The sequence below is a fragment of the Antechinus flavipes genome, chromosome 4, assembly GCF_016432865.1.
Source record: "Antechinus flavipes isolate AdamAnt ecotype Samford, QLD, Australia chromosome 4, AdamAnt_v2, whole genome shotgun sequence".
NCBI classification, from domain to species: Eukaryota; Metazoa; Chordata; class Mammalia; order Dasyuromorphia; family Dasyuridae; genus Antechinus; species Antechinus flavipes.
Window position 1 is genome coordinate 386,315,478 of NC_067401.1, and position 19,241 is coordinate 386,334,718.

A 19,241-nucleotide genomic window follows, 5' to 3' on the forward strand; every position below is an offset into this window, starting at 1 on the left:
GTAAAAGATATATATCTCAGTTCATCAACTCCCTGTCAGGAGTTTGGTAGCCATACACATCTTCTTCTTATTAAATTAGTGTGAAGTAAAATCAAGTTCAATGATTAAAATAAGCACTTAACAATCTTGAAACAGTTTTTAGTTAAAAAGTATCTTCATCAGTTGTGGTTAATTCTCCATCTCATTTTCTAGGATCTCTTGAATAGGGTGGAAGATTTCCAACAGCACAGCCAGAAACTACTATCAGAAGAAATGCCCAGCGCTGCTGAGCTTCAGGAGTTGTTGGATGTCAGCTTTGAATTTGATGTTGAGCTTCCACAGCTTTCTGAGATGCGTATCCGTCTAGAACAGGCCCGCTGGCTAGAAGAAGTTCACCGAGCTTGCTTAGATCCCAGCTCCCTCACCCTGGATGATATGAGACGTCTCATAGATTTGGGAGTGGGATTGGCCCCATACTCAGCAGTGGAGAAGGCCATGGCAAGGCTACAGGAGCTGCTTACTGTGTCAGAACATTGGGATGACAAAGCCAGGAGCCTCATCAAAGCCAGGTGAAACCCAATTTCATCTTTTTTTCCCATTTGATAGTGATATTTAAATGGGTGGAAAAGATGTTCCTAAAAAGAAGCAGAATCTGTACCTTACTTGACCCATGGCAGTCAATGTTTTTATAATCAGATTGTATTCCATAATTCCAAGCAGAGTCTATGGGGGTAGAGGAGGTGGATCCTCATTTGGTACTTGAGCTAGAAAGAAACCCTAAAAGAAGAGATGCTTTTGAATCCATTGTTGTTGTTATACATGGATTTTGACAGTGAATTCGTAGTTTGAAGTGAAGTGATCTTTATTTTAGAATTCTTTCTATGTAAGTCCAATTGTTCATGGCAAGTGTCAAAACTTAAAGCTACAGCTGAATTTGTTATTCAAATTGAATGTTGTAATAAGTTATAAGGAAGAACTCAATAATTAGACTTTTTCAGACATGAAAAAAGCTACTTATCAGTAGTGATCATCAGGATAACTTGGGAAGTTTTCACAAGAGATTGCAAATTGGACTAGATAGTCCTTTGAATTAGATGGTGATAGCCTTTTAATTCTAAGATTCAGTAATCTGTCCATATGCTACTATTTACTCCCCCTTTTCAATATAATTTTACTAATGTCATTTCTGGCCATGGAACAGGACAAAAAATACTAACCTCCTTGGAAATCAAGTTCATTTCCTGGTTTTCAGATTACTCTTGTCTTGTATGTAGGATGGAGGAGTTCAAGGTTGAGGAGATAGGGGAGGGGCTACAACACTACCCTGTTGGCCTTGTGATTGGATCTAACTTGATCATCTTGATAAGTACCGTTCTGTGTAGAACAATGCCTAACTTGTAATATGGAAGGAATTTTCAGCAAGTTATCCTTCAAATGAAGTTTTTCAGTAATCACAGAGCACAGAGCTAAGAAGAAGGCACTGTTCCACTCAACTTCTTGTGTAGACTTTGCAACCATTTAAGTCTGTGATATTTACTTAATACCAAGTTAATTAATACACTAGTCTTTTGGTTATAGTATATAAAATTAATTTGTCCATCAGATGCTGAATGTATTGAATATCTCATTTCCATAGACCACGACACTCATTAAACAGCCTTGCAGCAGCAGTAAAGGAAATTGAGGAAATTCCAGCATATCTCCCAAATGGCCTTGCTCTGAAAGATGCTGTACAGAAAGCCAGAGACTGGCTTCAGGAAGTAGAAGTCCTTCAGGTTGGTGTAACTTAGAAAAAAAATCCCATTATGGTTGTTTCTACTCATTTCCTATATTGTATCTTTTTTGGGGAGTGGGGTGGGGGGGGTTCCTTTTACATTAAGACAAGGGGCCATTATCAAAGTTTAAATATAGCATTGATACAATTTTGGGTAAAGGGGATGATAACTACATATATAAGCCTCTTTCTAGCTTTTTGTACCCAGGTACCCCATCTCTTCCTTGTCTTCTATTTCTCAGTTTGGTTTCCCCTAGACAGTTTTTTGTTGTTAAACTTCATCCCTGTTTTTCCTGATAGTCTGTAGTAGTACAAGAAGATGAAGAGAATAGGAGATAATAGGTTATCAGAACTGGAAATCAAAGAAGTGGGTGTGGTGACTTGAATTATATTAAACCCAAAGAATATAAAAGTTTGAGTGACAATTTTCTTATTAGTTGACAAAGAACATCTGACCTGACTGATCTTCTGCATCTAATTGGTATGATAGTCTCAACAAAAGATAAGAGTTAAGCTTATTACCAGTGATATGGTAGCTCCTGTTAAAAAGAACTGGATTTTTCCATGCTTCTGACTACTATGGTCACAGTAGTAGTATCATTAACCTTTCTTTAATGTTAATAGACTGAGTAAATCTACCCCATTAGATCATTAATATGAGATGAGTCGGGGATTTGGAGAACTTTCATTATCTCTGAATGTCCTGTAGTTTAGACCTGCTTCCTACTGAGCCAGGATCAAGACCTGGAAAAGGCAAGAAACACAGTCTTTCATTACAAAGTCCACGATTAAGTTGTTACCTAATTCCAGGTTAGTAAAAAGCAAGACATTTTCCCAAAGGTTCTGCCCCCATAACATTACTAAAATCCAATCCTGTAGAGATAATATTTGGCTTTGTCAGACTTGTGCATTTTCTCGGGAGCTCTTGTTTCTGTGTTAAAAGTGAAGGTAAAATTAAGTGTAAAAAAATATACTAGTGTGCCTTGAGATAAATTTTAATGACCAGAAATTCGGGGGAGTATTTAGAAAAAACAGATTGGATATCTCAGTACAAAAAAAAGTATAGCTTTTTTTTTCCTGCCTTCAACTTCATTTGTATATTTGGGGACAAGTTACATCTGACAGATTTTGAGATGAAATTAATAAAAATGCACTTCATAATAAAATGGAAAAATTCAACCAATACATCCATTTTCTAAATTAAAAATTCATTTTTCTTAATTTGAAATGCTGTTTTGTTTTATTCTTATCCTGATTTTGTCCAAATCCTTTGTGACAGCTATTACATACTACAGCTGATAAATTCAAAGAGTTTATTTCTTTCCTCCGAGGTTTTCTTGAGCTAATGTTTTTGAACTGAGGTGAAAGAAGTTTTCTGCCCTAAAAATCATTTTTGTTCACTTGCTTTTATAAATGATGCTCCTTGAATGGATTGCATCTGTAATTGTATTGTGCATTTATAAAAAATTGGAAAGACAGTATATTTCAGTGTAGCTCAAGTAGTGCCCTAGGTCTTTGGGTTCATTTCCAGTTTTTGACACTTTCTGGCTTTGAGGCTATGGACAAGATCCTCTACTCCCTTCAAGCCTTAGTGTCCTCATCTGTACAATAAAGATAATAACTCATGCAGCCTATAATTTTCAAGGCTGTAAGTCTTGGATGAAAATAATAGAAGCAATAGTGTATTTCTAGAACACAGAGTGCCCAAAAAATGTCAGTTATTATTAATCATTGAAGAAAAATAAAAACTCGTAGTTGATATTATTTAAATGGAGAAGCCATTCAATAGACCTACTAACTAGATTACTTGTCTTTAAAATAACCCAATGAAAATATGAAGGGAAATTAGCAGAGAGTAGAAGAATGAGGACTTTCTGAATTATTCTCAGAGGGACTGCTTTGCCACAGATATGTCAGGATTACATATGACTAGGTCTTTTTGACTGGAACTGAGAATCATTTTGCTTATTCCATATTCGTTTCATATTTTTGTGAAACTCCTCTCAAACTGTTGATGACATAAAACTATATTGAACTATATTGATTATGAAAAATTTGAGAATTTATAAGATACCTTTTGCTTCTAAGTTCAGAATGTCAGATTTGTAATGTATGAAAAGTTTATGATTATTCATTGATAACATCAATTGTAAATATGTGTTTGGATTATTATGCATCAGTTAATGCTAAATTGGTTTAAGACTAAATTACCTATACAGAGGATGGAATTTTAATTTGACTAATAATTTTAAATTTATTATCACTTAGTAAGGACTTTTTTAAAAAAATAGTTTTTTTCTTTTTGAAATACATGTAAAGATAATTTTCTTTCCTTTTTTTTTTTTTTTTTTGGCAAAGGTAGTTTTCAACATTCACTTTGCAAAACATTGTTCCATATTTTTTCTCTCTCCCTTTCCTTTTTCTCCTTCTCCCCTAGATAGCAAATAATCCAATATAAGTTCAATATGTACAGTTCTTTTAAATTTCCACATTTACCATGCTGCACAAGAAAAATCAGATCAAAAGGGAAAAAATTGAGGGGAAAAAAGCAAACAACAAGCACAAAGATGAAAATATTATGTTGTGGTCCAAATGCAGTCTCCATAGTCCACTCTTTAGATGCAGATGGCTCTCTCCATCACAAATCTATTGGAACTGGCCTGTATTATCTCATTGTTGAAAAGAACCAAGTTCACCACACTTGATCATCCCATAATCTTGTTGCTGTGTCCAATGTTCTCTGGGTTCTACTCACTTCACTCATAAGTTCATTTAAATCTCTGCTGATCATTTTTTAATACAATAATAATATTCTATTACATTCATATACTATTTAGCCATTCCCCAACAGATGGGTATCCACTTAGTTTCCACAAGTAAGGACTTCTTTAAATACCAAGTTTGTCAACAGACAAAATGCCTACAGTAAGTACTAAAAGAGAAGCTGTTAGTATGACCATCATAAAAATATTTAGTTCATTCTTGATGATGCTCTTTAATGTGACTTCTTCAAGAAATCTAAATAGTTTTGAGTTCAATATTTATTTTTGTGGGTATAATTATTATATAGCTGAGAAGTGTGGTAGTTAGTTGGTAATGGACAATTTTTAAATTCTTAGATATGAGTTTTGATGTATCATAGTTATCTGCCTCATTTTCACCTCTGAAAACTCTGATATCCTTTGCTAATGGACCAATTTGGTACTTATAAGCTTTGTTTCTATGTCTCATGACTGCCTTTCTATGGAATGACCTGTTTTTGTCTAGATGCATTTTACCAACTTCAACACTTCTCAAGGAAGTACCGATGCTACAGTTAATTATTCTTTACTAGTCTTTACACACTTTCCAGCCCAGAGTGGGTACTGTTAGCTAGTTTGATCCTGTGTGGGCCACCTGTTTCTCATTTTTGGGCAAAAAACCTCAAATGGAATTGGATATGATTGAAATGACAGAACAAGAAGAACCCTGAACTTGAAGTCCCTTTCATAATCCAGATCCAGCACTTAATAAATCAATGGTTATGTGATCATGTGCAAGTCCCTGAATGTTTCTGTACCTCAGTTTCATAATTCGTAAAATGAGAGTAATAGCACAGTTCTCAATTTTTGCTGGGGTAACATTCCTAGAATGTAGTGCAGGAGCATATGTTGAACCAATGAAAAGGAAGATAAGTTCCAGTGACCACTGAAAACTCTTTAATTTTTTTGCTAGTGATTACTGAAAATACTCTTGTCCACATACAGTTATTATAGCAAAACATTAATCCCAATAATGTGCACACAGTAATCGTGAAATAATCCATACAATGTTTATGGAGAGACCTGGATGAGTTGGTCTGAGATGGGGAAAGGCAGGGGTAGTGATCTCAGAAGTAATTAAAAAAAGGGGGGGGGGCATCCTGCCATTTCTAATATTCTTTTCAACTTTGTGGGACTCTTGCCTGGTGAAAAGTATGTGTTTTGGGCTGAGTCCCTGCGGTGGTCCTGGTGGTTCTGGGATGCCATGGTTTGGGATGGGGAGAGGCAAGTGAGAGGTTATAACCTCCTTCAAACTTAGTTGTATTTCCAGTTTTTCTGTTCTCTTGAGAAGTTAGTTTGTTGGAGTAGATTTATGAATCCTTTTATGAATACTACTTCTTTTGCAGATAAAATTGCACCTCTGTTATTTTCTCTAATCCGCATAGCCACCAATGTGCCTGGTTGGGAAAGTTAAGTACACAAATCTTAGGATTTAGTATATTTAACTTTAGGAAAACCATTTGCAAGCCTTCTAGAAACATTGTCACTACATAGTGACTGTCAGCTATTAGTGACAGTTAGCTATCAGACTGAAGTGTTACTGAAATGTTGTCCAAAATGTTCTGTTGACTAATGCCTTTTTTATTACCAGGGACAAGGGTGATAACCATGTATTTAAAGGTTACATCTAGAAAGCTTTTTGAGTGACACAAACAAGAAGCCATTCTATTCAGCTTAGTGTTAATATTCACACAAGAGTACATGATGCCACATGAGGAGACAATGAAGATTATTTCATGAAGTTTTTAAAAAATAAGTTCATTGATATCTTATTTTTTTATATAATCATATTCCCAATATTCTGCTTCCTATGTCTTTGCTGTAACTAATACTTTTTTTAAAGACAAAAGGAAAAATAGCATAATTGATCAATACATTGAAAAAATTTGAAATTCTGCATTTTGTCATGAGACTGATCTGTTTGCCTATGTATGAATTCTTTTGCCAAGATTACTTTTCTAGCCCCTAAGATTTAATTGGAAAATGGTGGTTCTCAGAAGGTATGTGAAGAATTCTGTGTATGGAGCATAGGCAAAGTTATCTTACCCTGAGGAGTTTTTTCTGGTTGGGACAAATATGGACCAGCAGTTTAAAGATGATCAAGGCAAAAACATTAATATATCCTAGATGATAGTGAAAATTGCTTCTTAAATCATTGTTTTCAGGGATGTGACTCACATTTAGCAGCAAAAATTGTTTTTATTTTCATTTTCAGTATGGGTTATATTTGTACAAGAAAGAATAAACCAAATAATTTTAATTTTCTGAAATTAAAAAATCTTTTTGCAATACAACTCCGTAATTGATTCCTGTACATGTAAACAGAGATCTGAGGTAGTTAGGTGGCAAATGTATAGTCCTGAGCTTCAAGTTCAACTCTATGTGACCCTGGGCGACTTCTTGTTTCAGTTTCTTTGTCTGTAAAATGAGCTGGAAAAAGACAAAACATGCTAGTATCTTTGCCAAGAAAACCCCAAATGGGGTCACAATCAATCCTGCTAAACTAAGGTTGAATTTGAACAAAGTTTAGGCCATTTTCTGAAGTCCCCAGGAATTGTGGAATTGGGTGGTTATCTCTCAAAGACATAGTTCAGTCTCTTGCCTTCTATCTTTTCTAACCAGTGAATTTTACTTTGTTGAAGAATGATATTTGTTCTTAATCAGAAGAATAAACAGAAAAAACATCCCTCTTGCTTAAAAAATTTTGTCTTTAATATCGGCTGTTTCTTGATTGTATTAGGCTGGAGGCCGAGTACCAGTGTTAGATACACTAATGGAGCTTGTTTCAAGAGGCCGATCTATCCCTGTGCATCTGAATTCTTTGCCAAGACTAGAATCCCTAGTGGCTGAGGTTCAGTCTTGGAAAGAATGTGCAGCCAATACTTTTCTGATGGAAAATTCTCCATACTCACTGTTAGAGGTAAGATAACTTGAAACTGGCCAACTCAAGTCTCTTCTGGCTCAATAACATGTATTGCTATTTATATATAAAGTCAAAATTTATGCTGAGTTATTGCTCTATTTTTTTTTTCCCTTGTAGGAATATAGAATTTATGCTGAAAAATTTACAAAATATACTTGATGATCAGTCCCAGGATAGCACTTTGACTAAGGAAATACTTTATTCTCCCATATAAATCTTACTAGTCGTTAGGTTATTAACCCTTCATTTTGACTATGATCAAGCTTCAGAATAATCAGTTTTATCAGAATCCCTGTGGATTAGTTTCTCCATTACCTCCTACATGGTTTCCCTATTTTCCTTGTAATATTTTTTTGTTCAGATCTTTGATTTCATTTCTGTAGAATCTCCTTGGAGATTCCAGATCTGCCTGTTTGAACTGGAGACTGGTTTCTAGCTTCTACAATCTTAGACAATTGGCTGAGTCACTGAGAGGTTATGACATGCCCAGGACTGTATAGTCCAGGTGTCAGGAGCAGAACTTAAACTTTCTGTGGCTGCAGATTGTATTGCCAAGCTCAAGATGTGTCCTCCTTATTAGATGATTTGATTTGGGATACATTGCCAATTCGAATAAGAAATGCTTTAGTTAATAGAATCTTGATGATCTGGCATCTCATTTAAATACACTGTTCAACTTCCTTTTCCAAGTAACTGCTTTATTTGTTGATGGAGTTAAGGATCAAAATTATGTGTGTGTTTTTTAAATCTCATTAAATCAGAGCAACTCTGATCCTAGATCTCTTCTTGTAGAAAGGAAATTAAAAATGCACTTTTTAGACTTTTATCTAGTCAGAAAGCCTAGTCTCTGACCTAACCTTTTTTTCTTGTATCATGGGGCCCTTCTGTCAGGGTGAAGCCCTTTATTTTGGACTCTTTTTCAGAATAATGTTTTTTAAGTAATTGAAAAAAATAAATTTTACTTGGAGGTTATTAAAAACAAAGATATGGAAGCAGCTAGGTGGCCTCATACACTTAACGTTTCCTAGCTATGTGATCATTTAACCCCAATTGCCTTGCCAAAACCGTGTCTGTATGATTTCTTCCCCCTTCTCCCCCAATCCAAATACATTGACTTTGTCTGAAATCTACTCTCTGATTGCTTGGGTAGATCATGATTAAAAACCCCTGATTAGAAACTCAGGATGTTTCCTTGCATCATTTTGTTTCCTCCCTGATAGCAACAGATGATTTTGAAACATTGTGCTTTGTTACTTATATTAGGTTCTTTGTCCCCGCTGTGATGTGGGTACGATGGGATTGAAGAGAAAGCAGAGAAAGTTAAAAGAACCTATTCCAAGTGGAAAGAAGAGAAGCACAAGACTGGAAAGCCTGAGTGACCTTGAAAGAGCTTTGACTGAAAGTAAAGAAACAGCTTCAGCGGTATGTCATTCTCTCTCAACCTAGTTTCCACATTGATAAGTTTTTAAAAATATCTTTTCTTTATAGTTTTATCACAATCATTTCTGAATCGCTCTCCATTCAATATGACCTTTCCCTTTAACAAAAAAAACCAAAACTGATCAGACAATACGGCAGATATCAAACAGTATTTCCTACCATAGTTCCCCACTTCTCCAAGGATTTTTATCTGCAATAGGGTTAATAAGAGCACAGATGAGAATGTATAGAAAGTGCTTATGGGTATGGGCTCTAAGTTATATCAATTATTAAAAAAAACCATTTTGGATTTCTTCCTCTTTCAAAGTACTATAATTAATTTTTTTGGCTGTTAATATACAAATACTGACTTTGGGATTGCAAGCTGTCTTTGTTGGAAGATCAAGTTAGCTACTACTATTAAGCAGACAGCAAAATCTGGTTTTCAAATCATAGCTTTTAAGGAGCAGTGAGAGCCAGCACAGTAAAGTTAGTGGGGAAGGGGGGTGGTTTTTTAAGTCAATAGAATGGATTTAATCATAATAGTTGGGATTTTTCTGTAGTCTAGGAGTTCTTTAAGGAAGAAGATTGGAACATTCTAATTGGAATTGTCCGTTATTTAGCAAATGCAACTAGTAAACTAATTTATGCTGAGCAAGAAAAATGTTTCCTTAATTACTACTTTTGAATTGTAAGGGAGAAAGGACTGGTTTTATTTTACTTGGGATGATTTTAAAGACATTTGAAGCAAGTTATGTAAGGTTTCTTAGAACTTTGCTATCTAAACCAGATAGGACAAATTAAACTTTGATAACAAATTAGGAGTTGTGTATTTATAAATAAACTCCTAATTTGTTATCAAAGTTTAATCATTTTATATTGACATAGTGTTTGTGGGTTTATGGTACAGAATTAAAAAGTAATGAACTTCAGAAGTTTATATTGTAGGATTTGGGAATTTTAAGAAGGTCAGAGTAAAAGAAACAAATATAGAGATTAATATGAGAAATAACACAAGTCTTCCAGGAGCATCCAACATTGGGAAGTGTGGGGTTGGGCAGAAGGAATCTCCCTGTCCTATCATTAAAATTTGATTTCATATCATTGCAGATGGCAACACTTGGCGAAGCTCGGCTAAAGGAAATGGAAGCCTTACAGTCCCTGAGAGCAGCTAATGAAGGGAAACTACTGTCACCCAACCAAGACTCAGAAATCAAAATCTGCTTATGTCAGAAATCCCCGGCTGCCCCTATGATACAGTGTGAACTCTGCCGAGATGCCTTCCACACGGGCTGTGTGGCTGTGCCCAGCATCTTGCAAGGTCCCCGCGTCTGGCTGTGTCCCTATTGTCGAAGATCTGAGAAACCCCCATTAGAGAAAATTCTGCCCCTTTTGGCCTCCCTTCAACGTATCCGTGTTCGCCTTCCTGAAGGAGATGCTCTTCGGTATATGATTGAAAGAACCGTGAACTGGCAGCATAGAGCACAGCAGATGCTTGCTTCAGGGAGCCTAAAATTGGTACTAGACCGAGCGGGGTCAGGACTATTGTACAGCAGATGGCAGGCCTCAACAGGCCAGGTGCCAGAGACAAATAAGGTAGGCTCAGACTTTGGTTTTCAGAATCTGGCAAGCTCATATAACTTCCATGCATGTTGCTGGGGTGCTTCCCCTGCTACTGGAGCATCCTCTTCTCTGGATCACTGGTGTGTTATCTGTTCTCAGTTTGCTGCTGCTGCCGCCGCTGCCACCACCGCTGCCTTCTCAAAGAAATGTCTTCTAAGGGATTTATTTTGTCTGTTTCCTGAAGCATATGCTCATCCACATGGCTGTGGGCTCATCTGCTTCTGTGGGGCCTTTATCTGTAGAATGATCTTCATTCTTCTGTTCATTTAGAGCAGTCTCAGGTTTTCCAAGTGGCTCCCGTTTAATTTGCACAAAAAATCCATTAGTCTGTATATTTTTTCTGTTTAAATTTTATGCTGTCCATGCAAACGAGTTTCGTCAAGTAGAATGGAAAAAACTCTTGGCATTTTCTCCATTCTTTTTTCAAAAAGGTTTTTGTAAATGCCGGAATTTCTTCCTATATCCCTTCTTCTTCTCCCTATAACATACATTGGTGCTGTTGTCCTTCCCATTTACTGGAGAGCAAAGGAAATGTGTATAACATTTGATTCTTCTGGTGGCGATTTGCTAAAAAAGCATGGCACCAACACTCACTTGGGATAGGGAAGTTTTCTTTCCTCTTAAGTAGATTTAAAAAGAAACACCAAAACTTGGCTATTAGTCTGTATTTTTCCAGTCTCTCATTTGAATTGTCTGCAACTTCATTTGGACAGTAACTGAGTTTGTTAATTCCCTTAACCACTTAATTACCTGAATTTCTCATCATTTCCTTGGTAATACAGAGTTTATGGTTTTTACAAGTAAGAAAGATTGGCTTTAAGTTATTTATTTGTGACCAAACCTTTATCTTATCTTTTGGCTGTGACTACTTTAGAGTAAATGTTCTCAAGTAGTTTCAAAAACATTTTGTCAAATGATAATGCGTTATCTTTTTTGGTAAATATTATTACTTTTGTGGTAAATTGGCATTTTTAATTGAAATCTTTAGTTTTGTATACTGTAAGAGTTGATTAATTTGGATCTGTCCCATAAAGAAAGGTAGTCATGTAAAACTGGTTTCAGTGAAGCCGGGAAGATTAAAGGCCTGCTCCCTTAGTCATATCTGAGCCCATTTGCTTGATTTAGATTCAGGAGATTCCAATGTGATAAATGCCAAAGACAATCAATTTAGGGCAATCAAGTCATTGTGCCTCCCTCTTGTCAATCTTAACAACGTGATCCAGCTCCATCTCTGGGCCTGTAAGAAATTGTTTCTGTGCTAGGAAAGTCTTGTTACAAAATGTTTTCCTCCTATTAGGTTTCACAGACAATTGGTGCAATGTCCTTTTCTCTGCCCCATGACTGGGACAACAGATCCTCCTACTTACATTCTCCCTTTTCAACTGGACGAAGTTGCATCCCCCTCCATGGTGTGTATATTACCATTCATTTTGGGGTTTGGTATAGAGGAGTTACAATCAGTCCTATCATGGTTCTACATACTGTTATAATCAGTTTCCTAATTAAAAATCCTTGACTTAATTTCATTTTAGTCATTTAGCATAAAGTTTATTGCTCTTTCTAAAAAAATGCAAAGGAGTTCGGTGGGAGGAAGGGAATTTTTTTATTAATTCATTTTTAGAATGTTATTGTGGTTAATTTATCATTCACAACTACATGATCTCTGAAAGTTTGTAAACGGATTTTGCAAATGTCTGGAGCACTCGGTAGAATCCTGTTTAACCCACCAACTGGACTTAGTATCTGATAGCTTCGTTGTGTAGATTTGGGACTGCCAGCTTCCATGTATTAAAGATAAATGTGAAGTTACAAAAGCTAGTCTTTTCTGAAGGAATAGTCAGTTTTTAAAGAAAAGTTCTGGTCTTTTATAGGTATCAGTCCTGAAGTGGATGAATTGCTAACAGAAGCGCAGTTGCTCCAGGTATCTCTGCCTGAGATTCAAGAAATCTATCAGACTTTACTCACCAAGCCTAGCCCAACTCAGCATCCTGACCGAGGGTCACCTGTTGGACTCAGCAATGAGAAGGCAAGCATCAGGCTTGAAGAGGATAGGATCTGTGTCATTAATTTTTTTACATATAATTGGGAACAATAATTGAAAAAAAATAAGCCACAGGAGATAAAAACTTATTAACAATTTGTCTTTTAAATTTCTAATCTAATTATGCCTAGCTTTAAAAATGTAACTTACCAGTCTCCTACTTGAGTATCAAGAGAATTGGCTCATAAATGAAAGCCAAGGGTAGCATATTGGAACCAGCCCAAAACTGCTCTATCTACAAGGTAACTTCTCCAGCTCCTGCCTCCACCTAAGACTTGGGACATCTTCTAACATTTGGACATTAGTTTCCTGAGAAACTAATTTCTATCTAGTGTATAATTTCTCTTTTTTTTCCTTCCCCTCCACCCTTTTTTATGTGTATAACTTGAAAAGGGCCTTGGCACAAAGACTATCACTTGGAGAAGGACTGTTTGTGGCTGGATATGTTGTATAAACTTGTTTTTCATTCTTGTAGTCCATCTTGAATCTATAATTGAGATTAAAGTAGGGGTTCTTTGGGAAATTTTATTTGCTCTGGTCTTTTATAGGTATTGAAGAAAATGCTCTGATTCAGTTAGAGCTTAATGAAAAGATTTTTTTTCTCCCTATCCAAGTTCAGAGATGATCTGAACTTCAAGATTCATGAACTTCAGGCTAAGAATTTTAAAGAAAAGATAAATGTGCATTTTAAAAAATAAACTAATTTTAAGACTTTTTTTAATTTGGAGGCTGTTTACCTGCCTAAAAACCAAGGTTCTGACACCTTCTTTTCCTTTGCTTGGTTGATGAGCATTTATTAGGGGATTAGGGAAGAGGTTGAAATACTTGGATTTTACTTGTAAATTTCTAGTTTACATTTTCTCTCTAGCCATTGTTTATTTTTTCAATCATTCATTCCTTTATTTATTTTAGTGCAAATATCAGAGGGGATTAGTTGGGAAATCAAAGTTAATCTTGACATAACGTTTTTTCAGAATGACTGCTGCCGGGGGAAGCGAGATGGACTTGGAAATCTCGAGAGAAAATTGAAGAGACGACTGGAAAGAGAGGGTTTGTCTGTTGAGCGAAGGGAGCGAATTAAAAAAACGCGGACCCCTAAAAAGAAGAAAATCAAACTGAGCCACTCCAAGGACATGAACAATCTCAAGCAAGAGAAAGAACGGAGCTATGAACTGGCCCGTCCCACTGAAACTCACTCCCTGCCCTCAGACACATCCTACTCGGAACAAGAGGACTCTGAGGACGAAGACGCCATCTGCCCGGCCGTGAGCTGCCTACAGCCAGAAGGAGATGAGGTCAGTGAGTTTTGGGCCATAGAGGACGAGCTACCTACCCCCTAACTCAGACACCCTGCTGGGTCTGTCTCTCTTCTGCTTATCTGCTTGGAGCTGATCGAAGTCGATGGCTCCTCCCTACCCCTACTGATTTCTCTGCTCTTACCATCGTAACTGGGTCTCCTCCCTTTTCTCGAAGAAACTCTTGCTCTTCCCTTTTTCCTTTTCTTGCCTCCTCTTCCAGCTTTCACCATCCAGGTGCTCAGAAGGTGGGAGGGATGCTGTCGTATTGCTTTTTAATGCTTACCCACCACAGGGAAGCGCTGTTTTAACCCCAAAGCAGTCACAACTTGAAGAATGGCTTTGACTTGGTGGTTCTGGCTAGTGGTCCAGCTACGTTACATCTGGCTTAACCGTTGTGCCAGAGATCCCAGTGGTGGAATATTGGCGGGTTAGTTAGAAACAGTCTAGATCTCCTGAACCTGGCCCGCTGGCCCGCCCATTTTTGAAACTCATTTTCCCCTCTGAAAATCCCATCTCCCTGCTCTTTGTAACTAGGTGGACTGGGTCCAGTGTGATGGCAGCTGCAATCAGTGGTTTCATCAGGTCTGTGTTGGTGTTTCTCCTGAGATGGCAGAGAAGGAAGACTACATCTGTGTGCGCTGTACTGTGAAGGACGCACCGAACCGAAAGTAAAAAAACAAAACAATACAAAAACAAATCCCCCACTTACGTAATTCAGGACTCCGAGAAGATTTCTGCAATTTCTCAGCAAAGCTGCAGGACTGGTATTAGAGCCAGCCTGTAAACGGTGCTATTTCTATTCTTCATGGGATCATTTTTCCAGAACTGTTTGAAAAAAAAAAAAAGAAAAAAGAAAAAAACTAACAAAAAAATTTTTTTTGACACTTTTTGTATTTTTCCCTTAAGAGCTGTTTGTGGTTGTTGAGGTCTGAAATGCTGACTGTTTTTTGCAGGGGTTTCCACCAATTTAGAAAGGAGTGAAGCTGGCACCTTTTCATGGACAGCATTAAAATCATACCTCTGTCTGGGATTTACCGGCTTAAGAATCCAGCTTGGCTTCAGTGCCCAGAGCGGCACCAGAAATTCCAGTAAATCCTCTTTTGAGGAATCTCTCCTGTTTACTGTTACCATTTGGGGGGAACTTTTAGTTTTTCACTTTGGGGTTTTTGTTTTTGTTTTGCTCTGCTCTCCGACTCCTGCCTTTCCCCTTCCTCCTCCTCCCCATAGATTAGGTTTATTTATCTGAGCAATAACTTCTATGTCTGGTTTCAGTGGCTGGAATTAAAAACGTTCTGAACAGTGTGATGGTGCTTTAGCATTGGGTTAATGTACAGGATGGCAGACGTTTAGAGTCTAGTGCCACTGATGGACTAGTGATATAGAAGGGAGACAGCTCTGTAAGTAATTTCCACAGCTGTATTTTCGCTTTCTCTTTTTTTTTTTTCCCCTCGGGGAGGGGGGTAGCTTGTATCAAATGTTGCAGTTTATATTGTGGAATAAATCCTTGGTTATGACATAATAGTAAATCTTGGTTATTCAGAGCCTTTAGAATGCAGCTTCTCTTAACCTTTTTTTCCTTCAGCTTGCCTTGCTTCTGCCCAATTAGGCTATCTTAGAATAAGCCCCAACATGAAGGGGCTGGAGATGGGTTTCTTCTGGTGTGTTGTGCCCTTCCTTTGCTCTATCCCTCACCCTTCCCACCGTTGGGTGGCTCATACTCTATAGGGAAGAGTACCCGTCCTTGAAAGCCATTCTATTGGTAACCTTTCTCAGAGTGTTGGCAGGCATGGCCGATTTCCAGCTTGGCCCCATCTGATGAAATGTTTTCTTTGTATTTACTAAAGTTAAAGAGGAAACTAGAGTTTTAAGGACAAGAGCTCAGGAAGGAATCCAAAAAGATTTCTTCCCCATTGACGGGCCTGTAGAAGTGAATTGAAGGAGAGTTTAGTTCCCATGGCGCTAAGTACTTACAAGGTGGGAGCAGCTGCCTTCCCATTTCTTTTTTCCTCCCCACTCTCATTTCTATCTACCAGGGCATGGGGTGGGGGTGGGGGTGGGGTTCCTGTACCTCTCATCACAATTTCCCTCCCCACACCTCTTTAAAGAGCTCTGTCTTACAGTGAAGATCACTGATAAAACATAACAAGCTCTCTTGCCTACTTCCCTTTCTGTGACCATTTGGTAACATTTTTCTCATTTTGTAGCCATCATCCTGAGGGAGGGTTAGAAATTTCAGTGGGTTTTCAAAAACAAAAACAAAAACACCCTAGCAGTTTGTGATGTAGTGGAGATTAAATGTACTAGCCCCCTTATGCAATTTAAATAATTAAATCTCTTTATGAACAATCTTAGTTGTCTGCAGTTTTGATGCAGTTCCTGTGGTGTCTCTCCTTGTTTGGGGTCTTGGGCTTAGATGGAATCTGGTTAGCACTTTGTGTTACTCTAAACTAAACACTTTGTGGTTTGGCCCTCAAATTCCCATGATCAGAATGTCAACCACCAATGCATTCATCTACTACCAAGGGCAAGAGGATTCTGCAGCCAGTCATAGGCTTTATTAAGTTTTCTTGTTTTTCAAAAACTGAGGTTTTTAGGGTATTTAATGAGAAGAAAGAAAGCTTTTGAAGTGCTGTGGTAAGGAACTGCCTAGGATCCATTTTAATCTGCATAGGAGTGCCAAGCTTAGTCTTCACTATTCAAAAAACCATATTAGAAAATCATACGGTCACAGTTTTAGACCTGATTGGGTGTGGTGGGATGGGAAGGGACATTGGACATTGTCTGCGCAAACACCCTCATTTCACAATTGAGGAAATTAAGCCTCAAGTTAGCTACCAAGATCACACTCAGAATAAGCGTCAGAGCCAGAATTGGAGCTTGGATCTTCTGCCTGCTGTTTATTTACACTGTACCATTTTGGAATGGTTCTGGCCATAAAACACCTTTATAGGTGGAAGGGACCTTAGAGCATGGAATGGCCTTGAGGAAAGAAGGCTGAATCTGGAATTGGAGAATCTGCATTCTCATGCTGCCCTACTCCTTATCTCCCTCCCTGGGCTCTAGTTTCCTCATCTGTAAAATGGTAGCATAGAATTATATGACCTTCAACGTCCCTTTCTGCTTTGACTCCAGTATCTTAAATTTAACAGATGAAGAGTCAGGCATTTAAGGTGGTTGTCTTCTAACACTGTCCCAGGGAATCCATGACGGTGATATAGCCAAGACTAATACCCAAGTCTCCTGACTCCTCAGTACTTGCATGGGATATTGTGTACTCCTCTAGCACACATTGGAGCTTGGAGTACAGTCATTAAAACAGGGGATGAGTTCTTTGGAAACAAGAATGGTTTCATGTGCCATGCCAATCTTTGGGGAGGCTGAACTGGTAAGTGATTTGTATTCACTGTTGATCCTCAAGTTTCCAGTCAGAATATGGTCAAAGGTTTGTCCACTTGCACTCCTGTTTGAAATGATTTAGACTTGGATTTAGATTTTGGATTCTGATTTTGGAGTCCTGAACTTGCAGTACTTTTGAGTTGGCAGAGGAGTGCCCATCCCTGCCCTCATCTCACCTGTGGGCAATGAGAGAATGTCAGTTCCACCAGGTTATGGCCAGGCCCTTCTTAATCCTGGCTGGGGCCTCTGGTTGTTACTGACATCATTGTAATCACATTAGAATGTTTTTATTTTACAGTTGGAGGAGCCCTAGTATGCCTATCATATTCAGATGGTTAGTGAGAATTTATACATACAAGGCCCCAGTGATACTTTCTACTTTCAGGAAGCTTCCAATCCTTCCTTTATGCTCAATCCCAAAGCATGTAAATCACCAGGGACAAAAGATCTCTGTCAATATTTAAACATGATCAGTATTGAAGACAATTCCAGAAATATATTTCATACGTGGGATGCAGGTGTCCTTGCAAGTTAGCACTGGCCTAGACAGTAAGTAATTAGTATGTAGTTTACAGAATCCCAGGATAGGTTCTCTGTTTCCTTTTGGCTATTGGAGAAGAGCAGAGGCAGTGATGAAACTCCAGCTCTGGGTACCCTCCCCTATGTACCTTTAGCAGACTGGATTAATTGATTTATGACCTGGCTGGGGTCATTGTGCTGCTCTAATTCCTGTTGCCTTTTCTCTCCAGTATGATTCTCACTCCCATCAGTTAAAAAGGTAAAAACCTTCTGAGGGCGTCCCATGTGAACCTTACACATTTTAGGTAGATTTTCCTGATAGGTTTTCTAAATAAAATGTTTATGAATTGGTATAGCCTGTCCTCTGAAGTAATGCTACCTTATAGACTCTCAGTTCAGTATGTATCACGGCTTCTTTATTAGGTACACCTTAAGGTTCTTAGCCATGGCCAGCAGGGGAACAGACAGATTTTGGTTTAATCACATGGGGCAAGGAATTCTGGTATTGTGTACATCTCAGGTATTGTATTTCCCAGAAAACTTGCACTTGTGACTTAAGGTGGGTTAAAACTATGACAAAGTCAACTTTATCAGTGACAAATCGAGGCAAAAGGACTACATTCATTGGGTGGGGACAGCCACAAGCACTGGGAAATGGGGAAACTGCTAAATTAGATGTTGCTTTTTATTTGTTTTGTTTGTATACCAATTATAAGGAATTAAACCACAAATGGTTAATCTGAGCAGAAGTTGGAGAGAGAAGAAACTTTTGTCCTCCACACAGAATCCTAATGTTTTTCATTTTTAAACTTTGAATAGAATAATTCTGAAGCTGTAGAGGGATCTTTGTTATTTGTTTTAGCTCTTGGCCTCCAGACATCATTGGCAAAGATTTTTTAGTGATAAATGATGATAATCATACTTTTCAGGGTCTCCAGGGATTGATAGCTTCACAGCTATCATATATTTGAGCCAGTGACTAATCACCATGATTGTCAGTCAGGGAGTCCAATTTTGTGTTTAATCCAATACTTTTTTGGCTAGTTTATACTAATTTTAATTTGCTTGAACCTTTGTGCATAGTTATTTAGGCAGTAAGGAAGGATTCCATTTCCTATTAGTTTCTAGAAATAGCAGGCTTTTTTGGATCTTTTACACTTTTACCTGAAGTGTAAAAGTAATCTACCTGAAATTAACCACTTATTTATAATTATTCTTAGCACTTAGCAAAGTGTGATTAGTTTATTGTAAAGAAGTGCTTATTGATTGATCCCCTCTGAGGATGCAATTACAAATCAAACAATATTTGTACATAAGTAGTTTACATTCTCCTGGGAGGTGGAGTTACTGCTTGTGTACAGATAAATAAAAGATAATTAAAAGTAGAAGGGAATAAACCTCAACAACTCTTAACAATTGCCACCTGAGTTGAACCTTCAAGGGAGTAATGACAAAGTAATTTTGCTTA

General features: G+C 37.6%; 1 protein-coding gene across 2 annotated transcripts in view; it reads left to right on the plus strand.

Moving 5' to 3' along the window:
- KDM5B (lysine demethylase 5B) overlaps positions 1-16,122 on the plus strand; it is a 66,730-nt gene extending 50,608 nt beyond the window's left edge. For both annotated transcript variants that reach the window (XM_051998625.1, XM_051998626.1), the window contains 9 exons: positions 193-548; positions 1,616-1,754; positions 7,295-7,474; positions 8,741-8,899; positions 10,007-10,492; positions 11,817-11,928; positions 12,391-12,545; positions 13,535-13,855; positions 14,393-16,122. In XM_051998625.1, coding sequence (XP_051854585.1) covers positions 193-548; positions 1,616-1,754; positions 7,295-7,474; positions 8,741-8,899; positions 10,007-10,492; positions 11,817-11,928; positions 12,391-12,545; positions 13,535-13,855; positions 14,393-14,530 — 2,046 coding nt within the window. In that variant the 3' untranslated portion in view covers positions 14,531-16,122. The remainder of the gene's footprint in view (positions 1-192; positions 549-1,615; positions 1,755-7,294; positions 7,475-8,740; positions 8,900-10,006; positions 10,493-11,816; positions 11,929-12,390; positions 12,546-13,534; positions 13,856-14,392) is intronic.
- Positions 16,123-19,241: the final 3,119 nt, after the last annotated feature.